This window comes from Varanus komodoensis, unplaced genomic scaffold (assembly GCF_004798865.1).
Source record: "Varanus komodoensis strain SLA01 unplaced genomic scaffold, ASM479886v1 scaffold9, whole genome shotgun sequence".
Lineage (NCBI taxonomy): Eukaryota > Metazoa > Chordata > Lepidosauria > Squamata > Varanidae > Varanus > Varanus komodoensis.
The window spans coordinates 8,844,671-8,864,099 of NW_025336598.1; the positions used below are offsets into that span (position 1 = coordinate 8,844,671).

At 37.8% G+C, this 19,429-nt stretch overlaps 1 protein-coding gene across 3 annotated transcripts in view; it reads right to left on the bottom strand.

Annotated features, from left to right (window-relative positions):
- Positions 1 to 18,170, bottom strand: part of RAB28 (RAB28, member RAS oncogene family) — an 87,664-nt gene extending 69,494 nt beyond the window's left edge. Inside the window, exons 1-2 of one of the 3 annotated variants that reach the window (XM_044418213.1) lie at positions 17,961 to 18,155; positions 5,316 to 5,412 (exon numbers count right to left, since the gene is read on the bottom strand). In XM_044418213.1, coding sequence (XP_044274148.1) covers positions 5,316 to 5,412; positions 17,961 to 18,038 — 175 coding nt within the window. In that variant the 5' untranslated portion in view covers positions 18,039 to 18,155. Of the gene's footprint in view, positions 1 to 5,315; positions 5,413 to 17,960 lie in introns of all 3 variants that reach the window. The other 2 variants (XM_044418214.1, XM_044418215.1) reach the window with 2 other exon arrangements.
- Positions 18,171 to 19,429: the final 1,259 nt, after the last annotated feature.

A 19,429-nucleotide genomic window follows, 5' to 3' on the forward strand; every position in this document is an offset into this window, starting at 1 on the left:
AGTGGGAATCAACTTCACAAATGGTAAAGGCGCAAAGATACACGAGTTAAATACCTGCTGCTGCTGCTGCTGCTGCTGCTGGAGAGTATCAATTCATATCAGACAATAACAGTGCAATATTACACATCTTTACTCAGAACTAAACACCATTAAGTTCAATGGAACTTATATCCAAGTAGGTGTGTACAGGATAACATCCCAACCATGTTCAATTTGAAGCTACTTTATTAAAGTGTACTGCATCTAAAATAAGCTAAAACAAAAAACAAAAAAGACTAGATGTGACCAGATGCACTTATGCCTCTTCCATAAAATGTTTTAAATATATATGTTATATCCAGACAAAAATAGCAAAAGAGTTTTATGTTAAGTTTTTGTAAAATTTGGATTATTTTTAGGCAGTCTTTGAGGATCAAAACTATTGCACTCTTACCCACCCCTAACAGTTTTAAGGTAAAATATGCAGTGCTATCTACATTACACAGAATAACTATTTTTGTGCTCAAAAACTTTTGGGCAGCTAATATGTTAACTCAAAAAAATCAACTGGATCCTTTAAGTCAAAATGGGAGCATTATACAGTTGCTGGTTTTTTTGTGGGCAGAAATTTTGCATCCTTAGCAATGGGGAATCTGCTAGAAATTCAACAAATGGAGCCTCCTTCAAAAAAGCAAAAACTTGCTTGTCACGTGGCTGGTAAGGCACCAGTCTCTCTAGGGGAAAAAATTGAACAGTCCACAAATTCAAGAATACGACATGCAGAATTTCCTATGAACTGTACCTGAAGATACCCAATTAGTAATGCTGTCAAAACTTAAGGTTGATCTGCATCAATCTGAAATTAATATAGAAACAACTGAATGATGTGCAAAACTACTTTTTTAGATTATAACTTTCAAAAACAGAGCATGCATTTCTAAGCAAAGGTTACCACCCCCACCCAATATATTTGTTTATGTATTCCAACTTTATTTTTCTGGGAATCTTGATCTGAAGCCCATTTCTTCGACAGTACTTTCTACAGAAAGAAATGAAATTTGCTTCCAAGTGTAAATATTTAGGATTTTTAATGGGAATTACTCACAAAATGTACCTTTTTCAAATGAAGCCAAAATGTTTCAGCTATATTTAAATTCCCAGGTAATTAAAACTGGAGAGATTACGACCTATCCATGTAGTTATTACACAGCACCAAACTTTTTAATATCTACATACCAATATGTTTTTCAGAACTGGATATCTTTTGTGGTCTCTGGCAGGAGAAAGGGGTTCCATTTAAAATTAACATTTGTATATGAATTAAACTTTTTAAATTCTACAAAAATTTTGTTGGGACTTCCATTTTTTGTACTCTATAGAAAATAATGCTCAATTGAAAATGAAGCAGAGCTTATTAGGAACACAGGGCAGATATCCAAAGTCTCCTGGTCTGAATTAATGCCACCAGCAGTATTCAACAGCAACCTTCTAAAAGTATACTTGGGGCACTGGTTAACCTTACTTAAAGTTCTACACAGTCAAAATGGAACTAAAAACATGTCTGTCCGCCTCTTTTACTGAGGCCTTTTAAAAGCCTTTTCACAGTGAAACCCTGTTTACTGGGTTATACCCACAACCTTCCTGAAAGTATTTTGACTATGACTCTTAAGGAGCTCTATCTGCAAAACCTCTGCCTAACAGATACACTATTTTAAGCATAGAAATCTGCACAGTGCTTGCATCCAGACTATACAGTACACTGGATCATGTAATATAATGAACTGGGCTACTACGTGGAACATAATTACCTTAAACAAAGAAAATTATTACTTTAACATTTTAAAAATGTTTTTCACAGTTAAGCTATTCAACAATATTTGATACTATGCGCTGATGATGTATACCCAAGTTCCAAATACAGTATCTCCAATGCGGAGTTCCTCATATAGACTATGTCTGAGAAGAATCCTCTCAGCAAAATAGTTGGCTTACCATGTCAGCTTTGGCAGTACTGATTACCCAAAGGGAAAATAAATGCTAGTAATCAGACTTCCACCAAAAACAAATAATATTCAAAAGCAGTGGTGTGAGGCTTAAAATGTACAGTATTTTTTTTCCTGGAAAAATTACCAAGTAATACGTTCATTAGTAACAATGAATTGATTCCAATTTCAAAACAATAATAGGTAATGTTGGCAGTTTCAAAGATGTAAGTAACCTTTTTCAGATTATTCCTAACAAATATACTAGGGCATATATGTCACTGAAATATGTATCTATATGTGGAAGGGAACTAAGGCTTAGTGACAGTTCCCCAACAACTATAATGGAGGAGAGCAGAACTCTGCTATCACTAATGGATAGTTGTTGGTGTATCTTTTGATTTGGTAAAATTAATTGGTACAGCCTTCCCCAAGCTGCTACCATCCAGGGTAAAGCATTCTGGGAGCTGTACTCCACCACATTTGAAGGACATGAGGGTGGAAAGAAATGAATTAGCATGTCAGAAATGTTCAGTACCTTTGTTTATTTCTTGCATTTAAACAGTACAGGAAATATATCTTTAAATACTGTCTTTAAATTTATGGAAGTATTCCAATAAAATATGCATATAATGTTTAAAACATATTTAGGATTATTTAATTTTTTCATCTGAAATACTTCATGTCCCACACTTGTGTACTGAGATATGAAAAGAAGATGGGGTACTTTTTAGCTTTGTTGCTTATTTTACTTGTATTTAATAAACATGTTAAATGAGATCACTTTTTAGTAATTTTCTGAAGCAAACTGAAAATATTCTAGTGCTAGTTTGCATAGGATTTTTTCTGGAAATTTTTCCAATTCAAAAATTTCCAGAAGACCTACATCACTGGTCAAAGTTAACAAAACATCCCATGTATTCAGCAGTGTTGGTAGCACAACAGTACCACATAGACAGGCCCATCACTAGGATATAGGTGTTCCCTACTGTCCTACACATGCAGAGATTGAGTAGAATTCAATGGTGCAATTCCATAGGATCCAACAAGCATCTTTAGAAAGAGAACTGATTTTCCCTTTTCCCCTGCAACCTTGTTTCCAGCTTTTGGGGTGTTCTAGAGGGTCTCCTAATCCTTTGGAACAAATTTTCAGGGACTGCAGAAATAAGAGGGTATAAGAGAAAACCTGGTTCTTCTCTTCCACTAACAGAAGCATTCCACTGGATCAAAAGCTGAACAAGTGGAACAGCACCTCTGGATTCCACACTCAGTCTAGAACTTAACAAAAACTATGGTCAGGACATGAACACTCTATCTGGATTCAAAATGTACAGAATATGTCCAATTAATTTACAGCAAATTTTCCAATGCATAAATATACTTAGAACAGCACCTCTTGTGAATCCTAATTTAATATCAGATTACAGGCTGCCAGGTATAATGCTACCATCCATGAATTGAAATCAATATTCAGTCTTAATTAACTAGCAATTTTTAAAATCAGCAATATTTAAATGATAATTTCAAATTAAGGGGTTATTTTCCAACTATGTAAACATTTTCCCCAAATACTCAACAATTCTTGAAAATCTACAATTTGTCCTTTTTCTAAAATTAAACAACTGAATAACTGCTTTGTAGTTATCTCACTTTTGAGAATATGGTAGTAATATAGGTATTAAAATTAGATTTATATTCAACGTCATGAAACATTTTAACATTTCCCATTTTAATTATAAAAATTCCCAATCTCCAAAAGAAATCATGTACCCATACTTGGAAGCTATGCTATCATTCACAAAAGCTACTATCATTTATTAAAACCTTCAGGGGAACATGTATTCCACATATCCACCAATGGATAAATAACAGAAGTCAATTTACAAGCATAGCTATAAGAAACTTGCAGATGTTATCAGCAACTGTATAATACCTTTGTAGAATTTGACAGAAAAATAATTCTAGGTTATAATTGGGTATGAAGCAAAAGATAAATATTTTTCCAAGCATTCCACCTCATTTCAGTGTTCAGTAATGAACTAATACATTGTTCGTGCTTAACAGCTGTTACTGAAGGGAAAATGAGCAGAAATACGTTTCTCACACACACATTCTCATGTGCACAATACACACATTTCTCTCCCTAGTGCTACTATAAATATTATATGGACCTGTACTTCTCAAGGACTAAGTTGGGCAACACAGGATTCTCTCCATTCACAAAGAAATAAGCATTCATTCTTGGAATTGACTACCACATCCATAAATCGATACAGTCTGAACATTACTGGCAGAGTTGGAAAAGTCCTAAGAACTGGCCCAAATTAATGTTGGCACTTGAGTATCTGAACTATTTTTCAGGCTTGTGTAAGGCTGGCAGCTATGCATTTGATATTAGTTCTTCAGAAACTAAAATAGTTTGAAGACTAGATCACTATAGCTATAATTTAACATAACAGTCAAAAGAGGAGAGCTAAGGCTTTTTTTAAGCCAAACCCTACTCACTGTTCAGTTAAACCATACTTTATTTGTATTCGGCTAAAACATCCCAGAAATAATAAAAGTTAAATTTTGCAGCAACATTATCAATTCTTCCTGCAGTCACATAGTGAAAATGCTTTCTCCAACTCTGGTTAAGCACACCAGGGAAAAATGTGTTCAATCAAGTATTTTTATGCTTGCAAATTGAATTAAGATAAAATAAATGAATAAGTCATTTTAGATTCCCAGTTGTTTAGACACAAACTTTAAGATCCCGCCATTCTTTTTTAATTACTTCTTTACGTTTTCCATGCAGTGTGTTACAACTGGCATCTAAATAGTTTCTTTGCATCATGAAGTGAAACATCTTGAATGCTCAAACTGTATTTTTATGAGTGCCTGGGGACGCTGAATTTTAGTGGTCTATTAAATGCCAGCAATTTCATGCTGCCTTGCATAAGACAGCATTCACATATCACAGACTAGTAGTTCCATAGCTACATTATATATGTATCCCCTCAACTTAAGTAAAAGTGGAGTTTTTTTAAAGCATACTATTCTCTTTTAGAAAAGCTATTTTTGCTGTAAATACATTAATTTGTGTTCTTCTGTTTTCTACATGGTGTTATGGATTTTAAATCCAAGATGTAGGAACCTAGGACAAACTTTCTCAAGAAGCTAATATTTCATACACAACACAAAATCATGTAACTGTAAACATACAGTTCTTTAGCAGTGACTACCCTGCATTAATTATCAAAGTTTGGTATTCTTATAGTTCCCTATTAAATCTTCTTACTGACTTCAGAATGTAGCCCTGTCCTCAACAGTTTACTCCCACTTTTCGTATTGTGTATATTAATCTCCTCTTACCTGGGAGTGTTATTCTTTTCAAAAAGAAGTCAAGTCCTATGGTTTGTTTGTATTGCTTCCCGAAAGCTTCTTGAGCAAAACGTGTGGCTAAGGAGGTCTAAAAACAGAACCACATCAGATTCAGTTGTTATCTTTAAAAGCAAGAAAATGAAATAAGACATAAAATAAAAAGTAGTTTTTAAATCAGTTATTCTGTTTGTTCCAGAACAATACTAAAGCAATTTCTAAAACAGAACAGATGCTTAAAATGAAAGATTCCTACCAAAAAATAATAAAATTCTTATTCTAAAACTAAATATTTTAATTTTAGAGAGAAATGTAATACTGTATATATTCATGCTAAAAAGGTATCTTCACATAATAGAAATATGCTAGGAAGCTGCCTTAAACTTAGTCAGACCTTAGGCTGTGTAGCTTAGTACTGTCTTAACTGACTGGCAGTGATCACCAGGATTTTCATATAACCTATCTGGAGATGCTACAGATTAAGCCTCAACCCTTTTGAATACAAAACTTCTACTCTACCACAGCTATGGTTCATTCCAGATCTTAACTTGATCATTTAGCATTGTAATAAGCAAAACATCTTTGAATGTTATTTGTATACAGTAGCACTGGGCAGGACAGAGAGGATTACACTAGCAAGAGGGCTTTTGACTTGCATTAGTTGAAGAATAGAAACTACCCAGAACCCAAGGAAGGTTAAAGTGCTTTGGGGGGGGGGGTGCAAAATCATTTATTAGATGACCAGGAGGTATATAATTCAAATTTTAAAGCATCTTGCTTAACACAAGCTCAGGGAGAAAACTGAATAAAAAAGATAGTAATTTAAGTAGCTGTACAGATTACAATGAATTGACCTATTTCCAGTTCAAGTCAGTTTTGCTTACGGACAAACTTAAGTCCTTTCTGTACCATTTTCTCTGATTTTTAAAATACACAAACATTCACACTTCGATTGGGCACATTTCTCCACAAAAATACATATTTGTGTGCATTTCTGAACCAAGAGCAGCTTCACAAAATTCTAAGTAGTATACAGTAGTATACTCTTGCATTTCATGCAATCTTTTTGGGTGAAATTTTATTTCCCCTGATTAAACTTGTTTTCATATACTAGGTCAATGGACTAAAAATAAGAAAACAGCAAGATTTTCAGCTCCTTCACCAAAATGTAACCATATGGAAGTACCAGAAGATAACCCCTGGCTCCTTCTGAAGAGAGTTCAAAATTGTGTGCACTGTATTATTTTGTTTCTGTTTCCCTGCAAATATTAATGTGTGCCCTTCAGTGACAGTCAAGTTGTAAATGTAAGTGTTTAGAGGATATACTTAGAATATAAGCAATAATTCTAATATATTAGTTGCCAGTTCCAAACACATTATAATATCTAAGTATTTGTTTCACTTTACATGAAACAGAGCTAGCTAAATTCAATAAAATCCATTTACTTAAAAAAAAAATAGCCCTTGCTATAGTCAGATTGTTGCTAATTTAAATTAAAGCATTCCTTTGAAGAACAAAAAATATATTATCTGCAGGTTGATAGTATTTATCAAAAAATTCTGTTTATTTTCCTCAATGTTTTCATTTCAATAAAAGACTATTCAGACAAAAAATCTCTTGAAATTTTTATTGGAAAAAATATTCCAAGCAGTATGAGAATATTTCATTATTTCAAAAATATAATATGGAAGATGTTTATAGAAATATTATATCGAAGAAAACCAAAAAAATAAGGATGACAAAATGGAAGAAAAACATGAACAAAGTCATCAGATTTGTTCTCACCCTCTAAACTTATTCCTACCTTTAACAACATTTCTTCTTTTTAATAGAAATATGTTTAAAAGTAAACATTTTTGGAAAATCAGAAACATTATATTCTATCACTGCATCTTAGGTTTAAGAATACTCTTAAATATTAACTTTATCAATATGTGATATTCAGTATTCCCTAAAAGGTTTCTAAAGGCATTAACGAAAACACACATTGGTCTAACAGCTGTCAATAAGAGGAAGAAGGTTTCAACAGCACAGCAATGTTTTCTCAAAACAACTTTCATTACCTCCTCTCCATAATGCAAAAGAGTGTATGGCAGAAAACCAGGAGCCCTGTCCCTTTTTAATTTTGTTCTTAATGCAATACCACACAGAACATACTATATCAACAACACTGGAAAAAAAATAAGATTTCTAACTAAGGTACAATAATATGTTTCCTCCAAATACAATAAGAACATAAGAAAAATCATGCTGGATCAGAACAATGGTCCATTGGGTCTAGCACCCAATTCATGTGTTAGCATCAGCATTTCAACAATAAATCAGTTGATCAAAACTAATATAACATTTGTTATTAGGTTTTTTTTAAAAGACTCTCAAATTTACAAGCCCCATTAGCTGTTTTGTGATTGTCATCAATGGTCCTCAATACAACTGAGTATAAGGCATTTATAAAACAATGCACACCATAACTATTTTTTTAAATCTGAAAAAAATCCAAATTAGATCTTATTATTTTTATCATGTTTATTTCATTAGAGTCTCAGTATTGCAAACTGTTGTCTTTTTTCAGCTTTAGGGGCCAATATGGCACACTCCAATATCCTGTTCTAGACTATAGTAAGCCTAGGTAGATAATGCTTGACAGTTTGAAAGAAATATCCTGAACTGAATGCTAAAGGGAGTTAAAACAAAGAGTTCACGTAACCTGCTCCCATTAGGAACAGCTGTATTGGGTATACATCATGATGATCAAGTATTGAGACCTTATTGAGTGTTTCAGCCTTTTCCATATAATCCTTACCATCTTTGATTTCTGTCATACAAATGAGATATCTACGAGGAGCGTTCAATGTATTCTCGGTATCAACATGAAGAAAAAGGAATAATAAACTGAAATAATTTTTATTTTTCAGTGTAATCCCCCATAACTTCAATATATTTATTACATCTAGAAATTAGCTTTTCAGTTCCCTGTAAAAAAAATACCCTTCCTTCTTGTCTAAAAAATGTGCATTAATTGCCGCCTTGAGCTCTTCATCATCGGAAAATGACTTTCCACGAAGATCTATTTTAAATTCGGGAATAGGTAGTAGACACTGGGGGCCAGGTCCAGGCTATAGGGTGGGTGGTTTATTTCTTCGAAACCACAGTCTCGCACAGCAGCCTTCGAAACACACGCCGTGTGAACGGGCGCATTGTCGTGAAGAAGTAACACACCTGCAGTCAGTTTTCCCTGCCTTTTTTCTTTAATCGCTTAAGTTACGCAGAGTGGTTGAGTAAGATGCTGCGTTTATGGTTTCCCCTTTTTTCGTGTACTCAATCAATAAAATTCCCTTTGAGTCCCAAAACACTGTGGCCATGATTTTTCCGGCCGATGGAGTGACTTTGAATTTCTTCGGAGGGTCAGCACCTTTTTTATGCCACTGCATGAACTCCTGCTTACTTTCAGGGTCATAGTGATGAACCCAAGTTTCATCTCCAGTAACAATCTGGGTGAAAATACTTGATGGATCTTCACCACAGAGCTCTAAAAACCCCCTACAGCACTCGACTCGCACTTGTTTCTGAGGCGCCATGAGCATTTGCAGCACCCATCTTGCACAGACCTTTGAAAGGTTAAGATGGTCATGAAAAATAGTAAATATGGTACCAATGGATAGGTTTGTCATCTCTGCTAACATTTTTATTTTTATTCGGGCATCTTCCAATACAAGTTTCTCATTTTTTTTCACATTTTCTTTCGTAGTGGCAGTAAGCGGCCCGCCCAAGCGAGGTTTGTCTTCAATGCTTTCTCTGCCCCTTTTAAATTCACCTGACCACTTTTAAACAGTAGATAATGAAGGTGCAGAGTCCTGGTAAACAGCCACCATCTCTTTGTGAATGATTTTTTGACTTTTTCCTTGTATTGGAAGGAACTTAATCACAGCGCAGTGCTCGATTTTCTTCAACATTGTCGCGTCAGTCCTCATGGTCGTCTTTCACTGAGGATTACTAGGGAACTAATGATCACACCTACTTGAAATTTTGCATGTATACCCTCAGATAGTGTCATTAGCTAATGAAATAATTACCACATCAATAGCAAATCAACCCGATACCAAGAATACATTGAACGCCCCTCGTAAGATTCAGACAGAGATGAGAAGGAGAAAGTAACATTCAACTATTTAAAATCTGTTCTATGTAAACTATTTTAATCTTAAAAGTGTTCATTCTATTAATGGTTATGTAAAGGGGTAAGTAATCATTCTCTAATCACCTGTCTGCCATATGATTTACTTATGCTTTCCCATAAGTCAGTGCGTTGCTTTAGTTCTCCCCTCTTGGTCTTTATCTAGTTAGAAAGTGGTGAATCTTTTTTCTACTAAGGATCACTAACTTCCAGGAAAAAAAATCAAACAGGGTCCATAGACATATATATTCAGAACACAGTCCTATGCATGTTTAAATGGAAATGTCCCTAAAACTCACAGCATTCCTCAGTAAGCAAATAGTTATGGCTCCCTCACAAGAATTCTTTAAACAGATGACAGAAAACCAAAGACCCAGAGACTTATGAATACTGTTGCTGGGCATTTATATTTATATAAACACATTTATATTTACTGAAAATAGTAACTACAGTGTTGAGATTGTTATGCTATGACAATTAACTTTCTTTTAATTGCTAATTAATTTTATTAAATTATGACATTCAGTGGCAGATTTCTCTTGTGCAGGTGCCATAATTACCAAAATATTTTAAAAGTAAGACACTTAGACACTTCATCATTCTTTGACAGTAATTGACCAAATTATTTCCCGTGCACTAATATGCATTGCCACCTCGTTACTTATATTAATAATGGGAAGTAACACAAGGTTCCATGGGTAGGTATGTACGTGTTTGTAACTCAATGAATTGATAGAAATATCTACCAGACCAAGGATCTGAGTCTTGGTGCTTCCTTCTAACATTTCCTAATTTCCTGTTTCAGGCAAACCATTGTTACTATTACAGCAAAACAACTAAACTAAAGTTTGCACTTTCTCTCCAAATCACAAACGGAGAGGCAACTAGAGATTTATATCCACTTGATCCACCAAGCAATATAATTAATGACTGAAATGACACATTTTCAAGGCACTTTGAGGATAAAGTCACTCATATTCACTCTGCCCTTGACACCTCTGTTGTAATTCATAGAAAGCTGTCCAGAGCACCATTTGGTCTGATTATATGGGGTGAGTTTCAGCTGAGGCAGCTTGAGGATACAGGTGAAGTGCCTGGGGGGCTTGGGGGTGTCAACCAACCTCCTGTTCTTGTTCCTTGTCCATCAGGTCTAACAACAACAAGGTGAGGGTGACTGAGTGGGTGGTGCCAGGAGATTATTAATGTTTCTTTGCCAAAGAAAATACTTTCCACTGCAGTGGTATGCTCAGTAATTCAAAAACATCTTTCAGTCCAGAAAATTATAGTAAATATCACTCATATATTTTGTTCCAAAGGAATTATTATATAAGAGAGAGAGAGATGCTAGTCCAAACCCAGGAAATTTTGAATTAAATTAATTATGTCAATTCAATACGATCCAAGTTCAGGTCTGGCTGTGGCACTGAAACAAGTTTGATCCCACAAGGGATGACCTGTAGTAGAAAAAAGATAGGGGAGTGTGATCCACTGCTTCTCTGCTATCTTGGCAGTACTTGATGTCATCTACCATGGTATTTTGCTGGACTGTCTCTGTGCTATGGGTATAGAGCACATGGTGATACAATGGTCCCATTACTAGCTGCACAGTCACTCCAAAAAGTGGAATAGTTTCTGCTTGATTCCCTGGGTACTTGGGTATGGCTTCTTGTGCAATACCATCCTATTTCTAATGCTTTTCAACATCTCTATTAAGCCATTGGAAAAGGTCAAACTAGGTACAAGAGTGAAGTAATACTGGTATGCTGATAACACTTAATTCATCTTAACTTAATCAAGCCTGTGCAGGTATTCAGCCAGTACTAGATTCAGTAAGAAGTTGCATAAGGCCAATAAAATGAAACTGAACCTTGACAAAATGGAGGCACTTTAATTGGACAGGTTTCCTGGTTCTGTAAATGAGTGTTCCATCTCTTTCATACCTACCACACCCCAAAAGAGCTATTTTACAGTTTAGAGGTGCTCCCATAATCAGCATTATTACTAAAGGCCCAGGTAGCATCAATGGATCATATATCCTTAGTTCACCAGCTGCGGTTGTTCCTGGATAGAATTAATCTAGCCCCAGCCATTCATGTTCTGCTGACCTCATGACTGAAGCTGCATTACAAGTGAGGTTGTCCCTGAGACCAACACAAGAGGTTCAACAATTGATTGCTGGAATGTTAACTCATACATTCATATGTGTCTGTAAGTTTTAAAACTGCACTGGCTGTCCATTAGCTTCTGAGCCCAATTCAAGACCTAACCATGTTTCAGGAACTTCTCCTGAAACTCTTCAAAAACTTCCTTTCTTATAGAAAGCACATATATACCAAAAAAGCCCAGCCCTTTTCCAGTGGTGATGCTCCAGCCATAGAATGTCCTCTGTAAATGCTTCCAGCACCAGGTTAAGACTTTTTTATTATTATTTTTCAGGCATTTCAATTAAAGTTGCTGCTTTTAACCTTTAAAGTCTTAAACAGCTTGAAATCAGGTAATTTGAACAACTACCTTCCCCCAAATAATCCAGTCCTTGTTTGCTTTAGGAGTCCTTCTTGGGTGCCTGATACTAAGATTAGTTAGGGTTTATGCACAAGAAATAAGGCCTTCTTCATGGTGGTCCCAAAACTGTAGAAATCCTTTTCAACTGAAGAGTTCCAATTTATACAGGCATCTAGGTGAATCCTCATGACCTTCTTCTAAAATACTATCTATAACTGAGTTCATAATTAGAGTGTGAATGTTACAAAGGAGTGTCACAAAACAGTATGAATGCTTTCTAAAAGCGGCTACTTAATCTTTGTGTCTTTCCTTGTTTTTGTCTGTCACTTTGCGAGGGTGCATTGCTATTTTTATTTATTTCTATACCACCCCATAGCTAAAGCTCTTTGTGTGGTTTGTAACAAGGTAATAAATCCTAATAAGCAAACATAAATGCCTTACCCTACTACATGGTTTTAGTTATGGCTAATTTATTACTTCTATTATTTATTATATATTGTAATGCCATTTGATGCTCATGGCTTTGGAATCTGTAATAGCAGAAAGCATACAAATTTTTTAATTATATGAATACAAGCAAAGCAAAAACTTGTGCCTAGCATAGAAGAGTTGAGAAAAGGTGGTTTCCTCCTCTGCAGCCAGCACAGAAAAGTTGCAAATTGCTGCAAGAGAGATAAAAGTTCTCTGTTCTTCCTTTTTCTTTTCACAGGATAAGAATTGTAAAATTATTTGCCCACTTTAATGTATAATTATAAAAGCTTTAAGAGTAATCATTTCCAGAGGAATAACTGTATTTAGCAGTTAACGTAACAACAAAGTTTAGTGGCATCTCAAAGCCTAACACATTATTAATATATGTTTTCATGGAATGGAAGTGGCTGGCAGTACACAAAAGAGTATCTCATGATAAATTTGTTTAAGATACTACAAAACTTCTAGTTGTCTTTGCTTTAAAAGCTAAGTTTCTGGTCCATGACTGATTATAAAACCTTGGAAGAACAGAATTCTAAAAACATAATGTATATTATAGTCTGAGGTCTTGGGTACTGCAACAGTAAGCCTCCATAGACAAATCCTCTTGAACTACAGTCGTACTCTGTGGAAGGAGGTCTGGCTAGAGAGCTTTTATGTACACAAGCTGCAGTGTCATACAGAACGAGATCACATACAACATTAAATAATGCCATAAAGTAACTAGTATTGTACCTCATGTTCTGTCCTGTGTTCACACATTCATGTAGTATTTCCTCATGAGTATTTTCCACACACCTCCAACTTCCCTCCAAAGGGCAGCACATCTCTCCTCAGTCCCTGTGGCTGGGAATCAATCCCAGCATGCACCTCCGCTACCTGCCACTGGCCCACATGCTTTCCTGGACATATTCTTGGCCAGCCACCACTTTTTTGTGCTGCTCTGCAAAGCCATTGTCCACTCATTAGGGTAGGATGGTTGTTCTGCAGAAGCGGAGCAGCATCCCCCGCAGCTGCCACACTCCATGCTCATGCGTAAGTGATTGCACATACCTCTCCCTTCTCTCTTTGCACATGTGCCAGACATTCTCTTCCCCGCACCCACCCATGTGTAGGTGATGAAGGCTTTCCTGTGTAGCACAAGGGCAATGCAGCTACTGTCATTTTAGCACAGGTTGGCAACCAGCCAGGAGCACCACACACGACTGCCCTGACGGCTGCTGCTCAGGAGGCGCTTCTTCCCTGCTGGTGCACACTTGACATCCTCACCATGCTGCCCCACTGTTCCAGCCCTTCACAGTGATGCCTGACTGCCAGTGGGGCAGTACCATGAGGCAACAGGGCATGACAGGGCATCTGGGCAAAAAGAAGCATGGAGCGAGCCGATCAACATGCTGCCGCTGGCAACTCAGCAGTTGCTAGGACGAATGGGCAACAGAAAATATCCACTGGAGCACCCACTGCTGCCACAGCCACTCTTGTCACCAAACCTGCCAGAAACAGGGATACCTCAGAAAAACATGGCAACTGAAGTTACATATAATGACAAGCAATAGTGAAGCACAGAAACCTTAGAACAGACTGTTGATTCTTCAGGGAGAGTCACAGTGATCAAATGTGCCACATTTTGTCATATTTCCTGGACTGACACATAAAAACAACACATATATGAGAGAGGTCACAAACACAATGGAGCCTTTCTATTGTGGCATTCCTTTTTTAAGACAGTTCCTAAGTAAACTTGCCTAAGACTAAATATTTTGATACCTTGCTGCAATGTGAAGCTTTGTAATTACCTAAAACTTATGTATATATTTTAACCTTGCAGCTCAGCTTTTAATGCTGCAGTGATTTTGCTGCACTGCTTATTTAACACCATGTATTAGTTTGCTTCACTGGTGCTAATTCAATTAGGTTATCAACTGAGATCTTACCAAGAGATACTAATTCTGTAAAATGAATAGAATCATTCAACTAGCCACTGCCAGAAACAAAATGCTGGGCACAACCATCTAGAAGACTGCAGGCTTTTTTCCTTTTCTCTCTCTCTCTCTCTTTTTTTTTTTTTTTTTTTTTTGGGGGGGGGGGAGTCTGAGCATCAAGGTCCTTTGACTTTGATGGCCAAACTCCAAAGGCCAAGCCCCCATCCCATCCCCTCACAGCCCACACAGAAATAACTGCACAAGCACCCCCTCTATTTCCTATTTAAGATACATTATAGTCCAAAGGTTATTCATCATGTAGTTTTTAATTATGTAGCACAAGGCTGTATAGTCATGCAATGTTTAAATTTTTTGGTAAATGAATTCCTTTAATCCATTCACAATTATTTGCTTTTCCAGAGGTTTCTGTAAGATTATTGAACAGTTTTTCTATCTGGAAGATGCTAACACAGATACCTGATTTTACACTTCTCAAAACTCTGAATTTGTGTTTGCAAAGATCGCATGCCTCTTCTTCACAGCAGAAATGCTTTAAAATAAATATACAGAGTTGAGAAAAAGACCCTAATCCCATTGTTCCTTTGCAAATCTACATACGCAGAATCAACCCCACACCTGTTAAATGCTAAGTTTCAAAAATGCAATGAATAGAAGAAGATTGTTGGGAGTGGAATAGATCTGCACAAGAAGTGTGGGGAGTGGGGGGCAAGCAGTAAAAATTTAGTGAGACCTTTAGAGCAGAATACTGCACAAGTCTGAGCAGTTTGAGCAGAATACTGCACTTTGGATATTTTTGTGTACAGCCTGAGGTTTGTCATAATATTCACTCCCTGGAGAAGAAAACAAATAATGGCAGCAGGCCATAAAAGAGACCCAGCTAGGGAACAGTTTAATGAAGTTCCTCTACCTACAGGTAAGGCAGGCATGCATGCAAATTCTGTAGAAAATCATTATTTAAATCCAGTCTTACTGACCAGTGATTTAAATGATTTAAAGAGTGATTTAAATCAACTCTATCCTGATTACACCAATGAAAACATGACTGCAACAATGTCAGTTAGGATAAAGATAACATTCACCATACAAGGCAACCTACTGTGAATTAATTTACACATATGGGCTGTTTTAAGAACGGGTGCCTACAGGCACCATTTTTACATGAGAACCAGCTTGTCATGTCATATTAACCCAGGCAGCAGGGATAATATGACATGACAAAACCAAAAATAAACCACAGCTTATGTGTAGGCTATCTAACCCTCAAACAGCCCTTGCCACCTGGCAGGATGGATTTAATTTAAATTAAATCAATTTAAATCACTAGTCATTAAGACTAGATTTAAATCATGGTTTTCTACATAATTTGCAAGTATCCCTACCCTACCTGTAGGTTGAAGAATAACCCCAGCAAGCTATGCATGTAGCATGATATACCACCTCAAACAGGAAGCTAATCTACGGTAAGCCATCATATGAATCAGGTCGTTGTGTTTGCTCTGCAGATGCTTGGGAGAAATAGGCAAAGAGCATTACTTCCATGCTCTTCTTATGAGCCACACAGAGACCAGCTGCAATAAGAAACAAAATGCCGGCCTAGATGGACTCATCAGTGAGCAAGGCCTATGTACTCCTGTGGTTTTAACAGCAACAGGCATACTAGTGAAACATTTTCCATCACTCTTGCCTCCAAGCTAGAAAACCTAGGTGTGCATGTTTCAAAAAGTGGTACCCCTATGCCAGGAATAGCAACCAACAATAGACTAGAGGTTCCCAGCATATTTCCAGACTCAAAGGTGCTGATGTCAGTCTTTAAACTCCCAAGCAACCTTGATCAGGTTATCTGAAGGAATGTTTTCCTAATTATGTTGTACCTTGTGCCTTAAAAGAGACCCTGTTTTGTACACTTTCATTTTGCAAAACTAGCACAAGGTCCTAGACCTTTTCTTCAACAGCACCTTGTCACTAAAACTTAATTCACAGGACAAATTCCATCCTCAGTACTCTCCTGAAGATTAGCCAAGACTGTTCATAAAGGATTTTGACGTAACAGAGTGAACATGAGGTTGATTTCTTCACATTCTTAATGTGTGTCACATTGGTTTATTTTAATTCATGACTGATTTAATATGTTATCATAGATGACAATGCACCTCAAAAACCCATTGTAAACCTGTCATGTAGTAACATGAATGTTCCAACTTTTTTATGACCCACCTATAAAATAGAGCCACATATTGAAGGAACTTTGAAAACATAAACCATCACATGCAGCATAAGGTAAGTGGTACAAATTGTTCTAAGCATCTGAGATAGGATCAGTGGCTTTCCAGCTTGCTATATGAGTGCCTGTTTGCTTTTACTATGCTCTACTCATATTTGCTGTTGTGCTTCCACTGTTCTCCATCCAAAAGGAAATAAAACCTCTGCACTACTCCTGGAACTTCTCACCATTCACTACAGATGTGATTTTTTTGTTTATTAGTAAGAATAGTGGCAGCAGTAGTGACACACCTTCTTTTGTTTTAAAGGTGCTCCTGCAAAGTAAATGAATACGGCATATGCAGTAGGCCTAATTCTCATTTAGGCAGCAAACCTGTCTAGGCTATGCAACTTTAGACTACAAGCAGGGTTTATTTAAAAAGTGCTATATGCTCCTTACTACAATTCTCACACACTTCAGAGGCATCTGTATCTTTGTGAAAAATCCTATCATCCTGTTTTTCTTGTTTTTAATCTTCTTATGAACTTTTAGCATTGAAGTTTTCTCCTCCAGGATTTTTGTGAACTGTGAATCCATGTTTATTGTAAACCAGTATTTCAACTGAGCCAAAGTTTTAAATATAAATTCAGCTGAGTTCAGCTGATGAAGCCCGAGTAGATTCATAAATAAGACCCAGCTCTCAAACCATAGGTGAGGAGCCCTGGGCTGGCTAAAACAAGATACAAGCAGTGATTCACAGCCGTACATATCAGAAAGTTGTCTAGCTATCAAGGGAACGAAGGTATAGTAAGCCTTACCCCAGAAATGAATTTCCTATGCAAAGCAAATTGTGTGTAAAAGCGTTCCATCCCACGGGCGGCTGGGTACCCTGTAAATTCCTATCACAAGTTTACCTTGCCCTGGAAAGCTCAAGCACTATTCCTTTGGGTATGACTGGGGTGACGACTGGGTGCGATTTAGTAAGTGCCCCTCTTAAAATGTAGTGTGTATAAGCACTTTTAAACTGTGTAACCGTTGAAATTATCAATATGCATCATCCTGTTGAAATCTGTCCAAACAGCCTGAGGGCGGGACGGGTTGGTGGTGACTGCGGAGGAACGTGTGACTTGCCCAAGGCTACCTAGTCATTTTCTGGCAGAGCAGAAAATTTGAACTGAGGACCTCCTGATTCGATCTGTTTGGCACACCAACTATCTCCATGAGAAAGCCGTCGGAGAGTCGGGAACACAGCGGGTCACATCGATTCGCCGGCAGAAGAGCTGAATAGATCACGATATGAACAGAGCAGGGCTGCTCGCTCCCTGGACAAACGGGTGGACTAACTGACCTTGCCGGATGTGCCATCGCCCAACACCACGAACTTTAGCTGCCGGTCGGAACACTCCTCCTCCTCAGAGTCCGACATAGCTCCGCTAGCCGGAGGAAAGGAGGAGCCGCGCTCACACTCACTCAAAGAGACGACGACGACGCCATCTTTCTCTCCTCGGCGCCGTTCGCAAAGCTCTGCGCCGGACTAAACCAACAAACAGAAAAAGAGAGGGGAGAGAGGAAAGCAGAGAAAGCTTTCGACGGGCTTGGAGAACCAATTCAGAAAAACAGAAGAGGGAAAGAACAAAGCGAAAAGGCGCCATCGTAAGGCGAGCAGCACGAATCGCCAACGCGAGAGATGCCTAATCTGAACGTTTCCCCCTTGCTTTAAATCAATGGTTCAATCCTGGAATGAACAGCCGCAGTAGCTTGGTATCTAACTAAGCCCAGCACAGTAACTAAGGCCCGCAAAGGGTGAAAGGTGACAAGGGAGAGGAAGCAAGGAACGCCTCTTTTACCTGCCTCAGTGGGCGGAGCATCAGAAGTAAATGCCAATAGCAGGGAAGGAGGCGGGGAGAGCCAAGAAAATTTACTCATGCGCGTCGCCTGTTGTTTCCACAGTGCACCGCTTGTATAGGATGCGGTGAGTGGCAGCGGATTGGCTGGCCGGAGAGCGCAAGAACGATCCTCCTACTACTGTACAAACTAGCATGAATTAAAAATGTTACATGTAAATAAATAGAACTAAAAGAATATTACTTAATATAAATAACAGTCCCATTTCACCTCCGTGCATTTTCTCTGTGTATATGTAACAGATTTATGTGGAATGTATAGCCTGAAAGATGCAGTGAGTGAGCAATACTGGCTAGGAAGGGGCCTTCTATACCTATTTCCCCACTGCAAGGCCTTTTGTCAAGATCACCCGCTGCAAGGTCCGAGGTGCAACAAAAAGAAAAGAATTTTCAGATTCAGGCCACCACAAGGTTTGTTTGCTTGACCTTAATTTTGAAGAGGATACGGAGGGGTGGAAGAAAACGGTGGCCAAATGCAAAGAAGAATGATGCACCTATATCTTTAATAATTGTGTGGAGGAAAATGTACAAGGTAGTGTCACTTTTTTAACCTCTACATACCAAGATGCACTCCCCACAGGTGTCCTAATCTCTCTATAAGACATGGACTCCACTGGCCTTGGACTGCTTTCCTTCTTTCTTTCTCTCAGCCTTCCTCAAAGAAGCAGTAGGGGCAAAGGACCTAGACCAGGGGGCCGGTTGAAAGGTGGTGGTGGCAGCGGCAGGCCGGTGAGGCGAGGGTGTCCACGGGCACGAGCCAGTGAGGCGGCGGTGGCGGCAGGCTCACATGCAGCAAGGTGGCAGCTTGCTCACCCAGAGATCATTTTCTCTGAGTGAATCCAAAATGATCTCCGAGCGAGCGGCAAGGCGGGTGGCGGGTGCAGGTGTGGAAAATCCAAAGGCGGGCCAGATA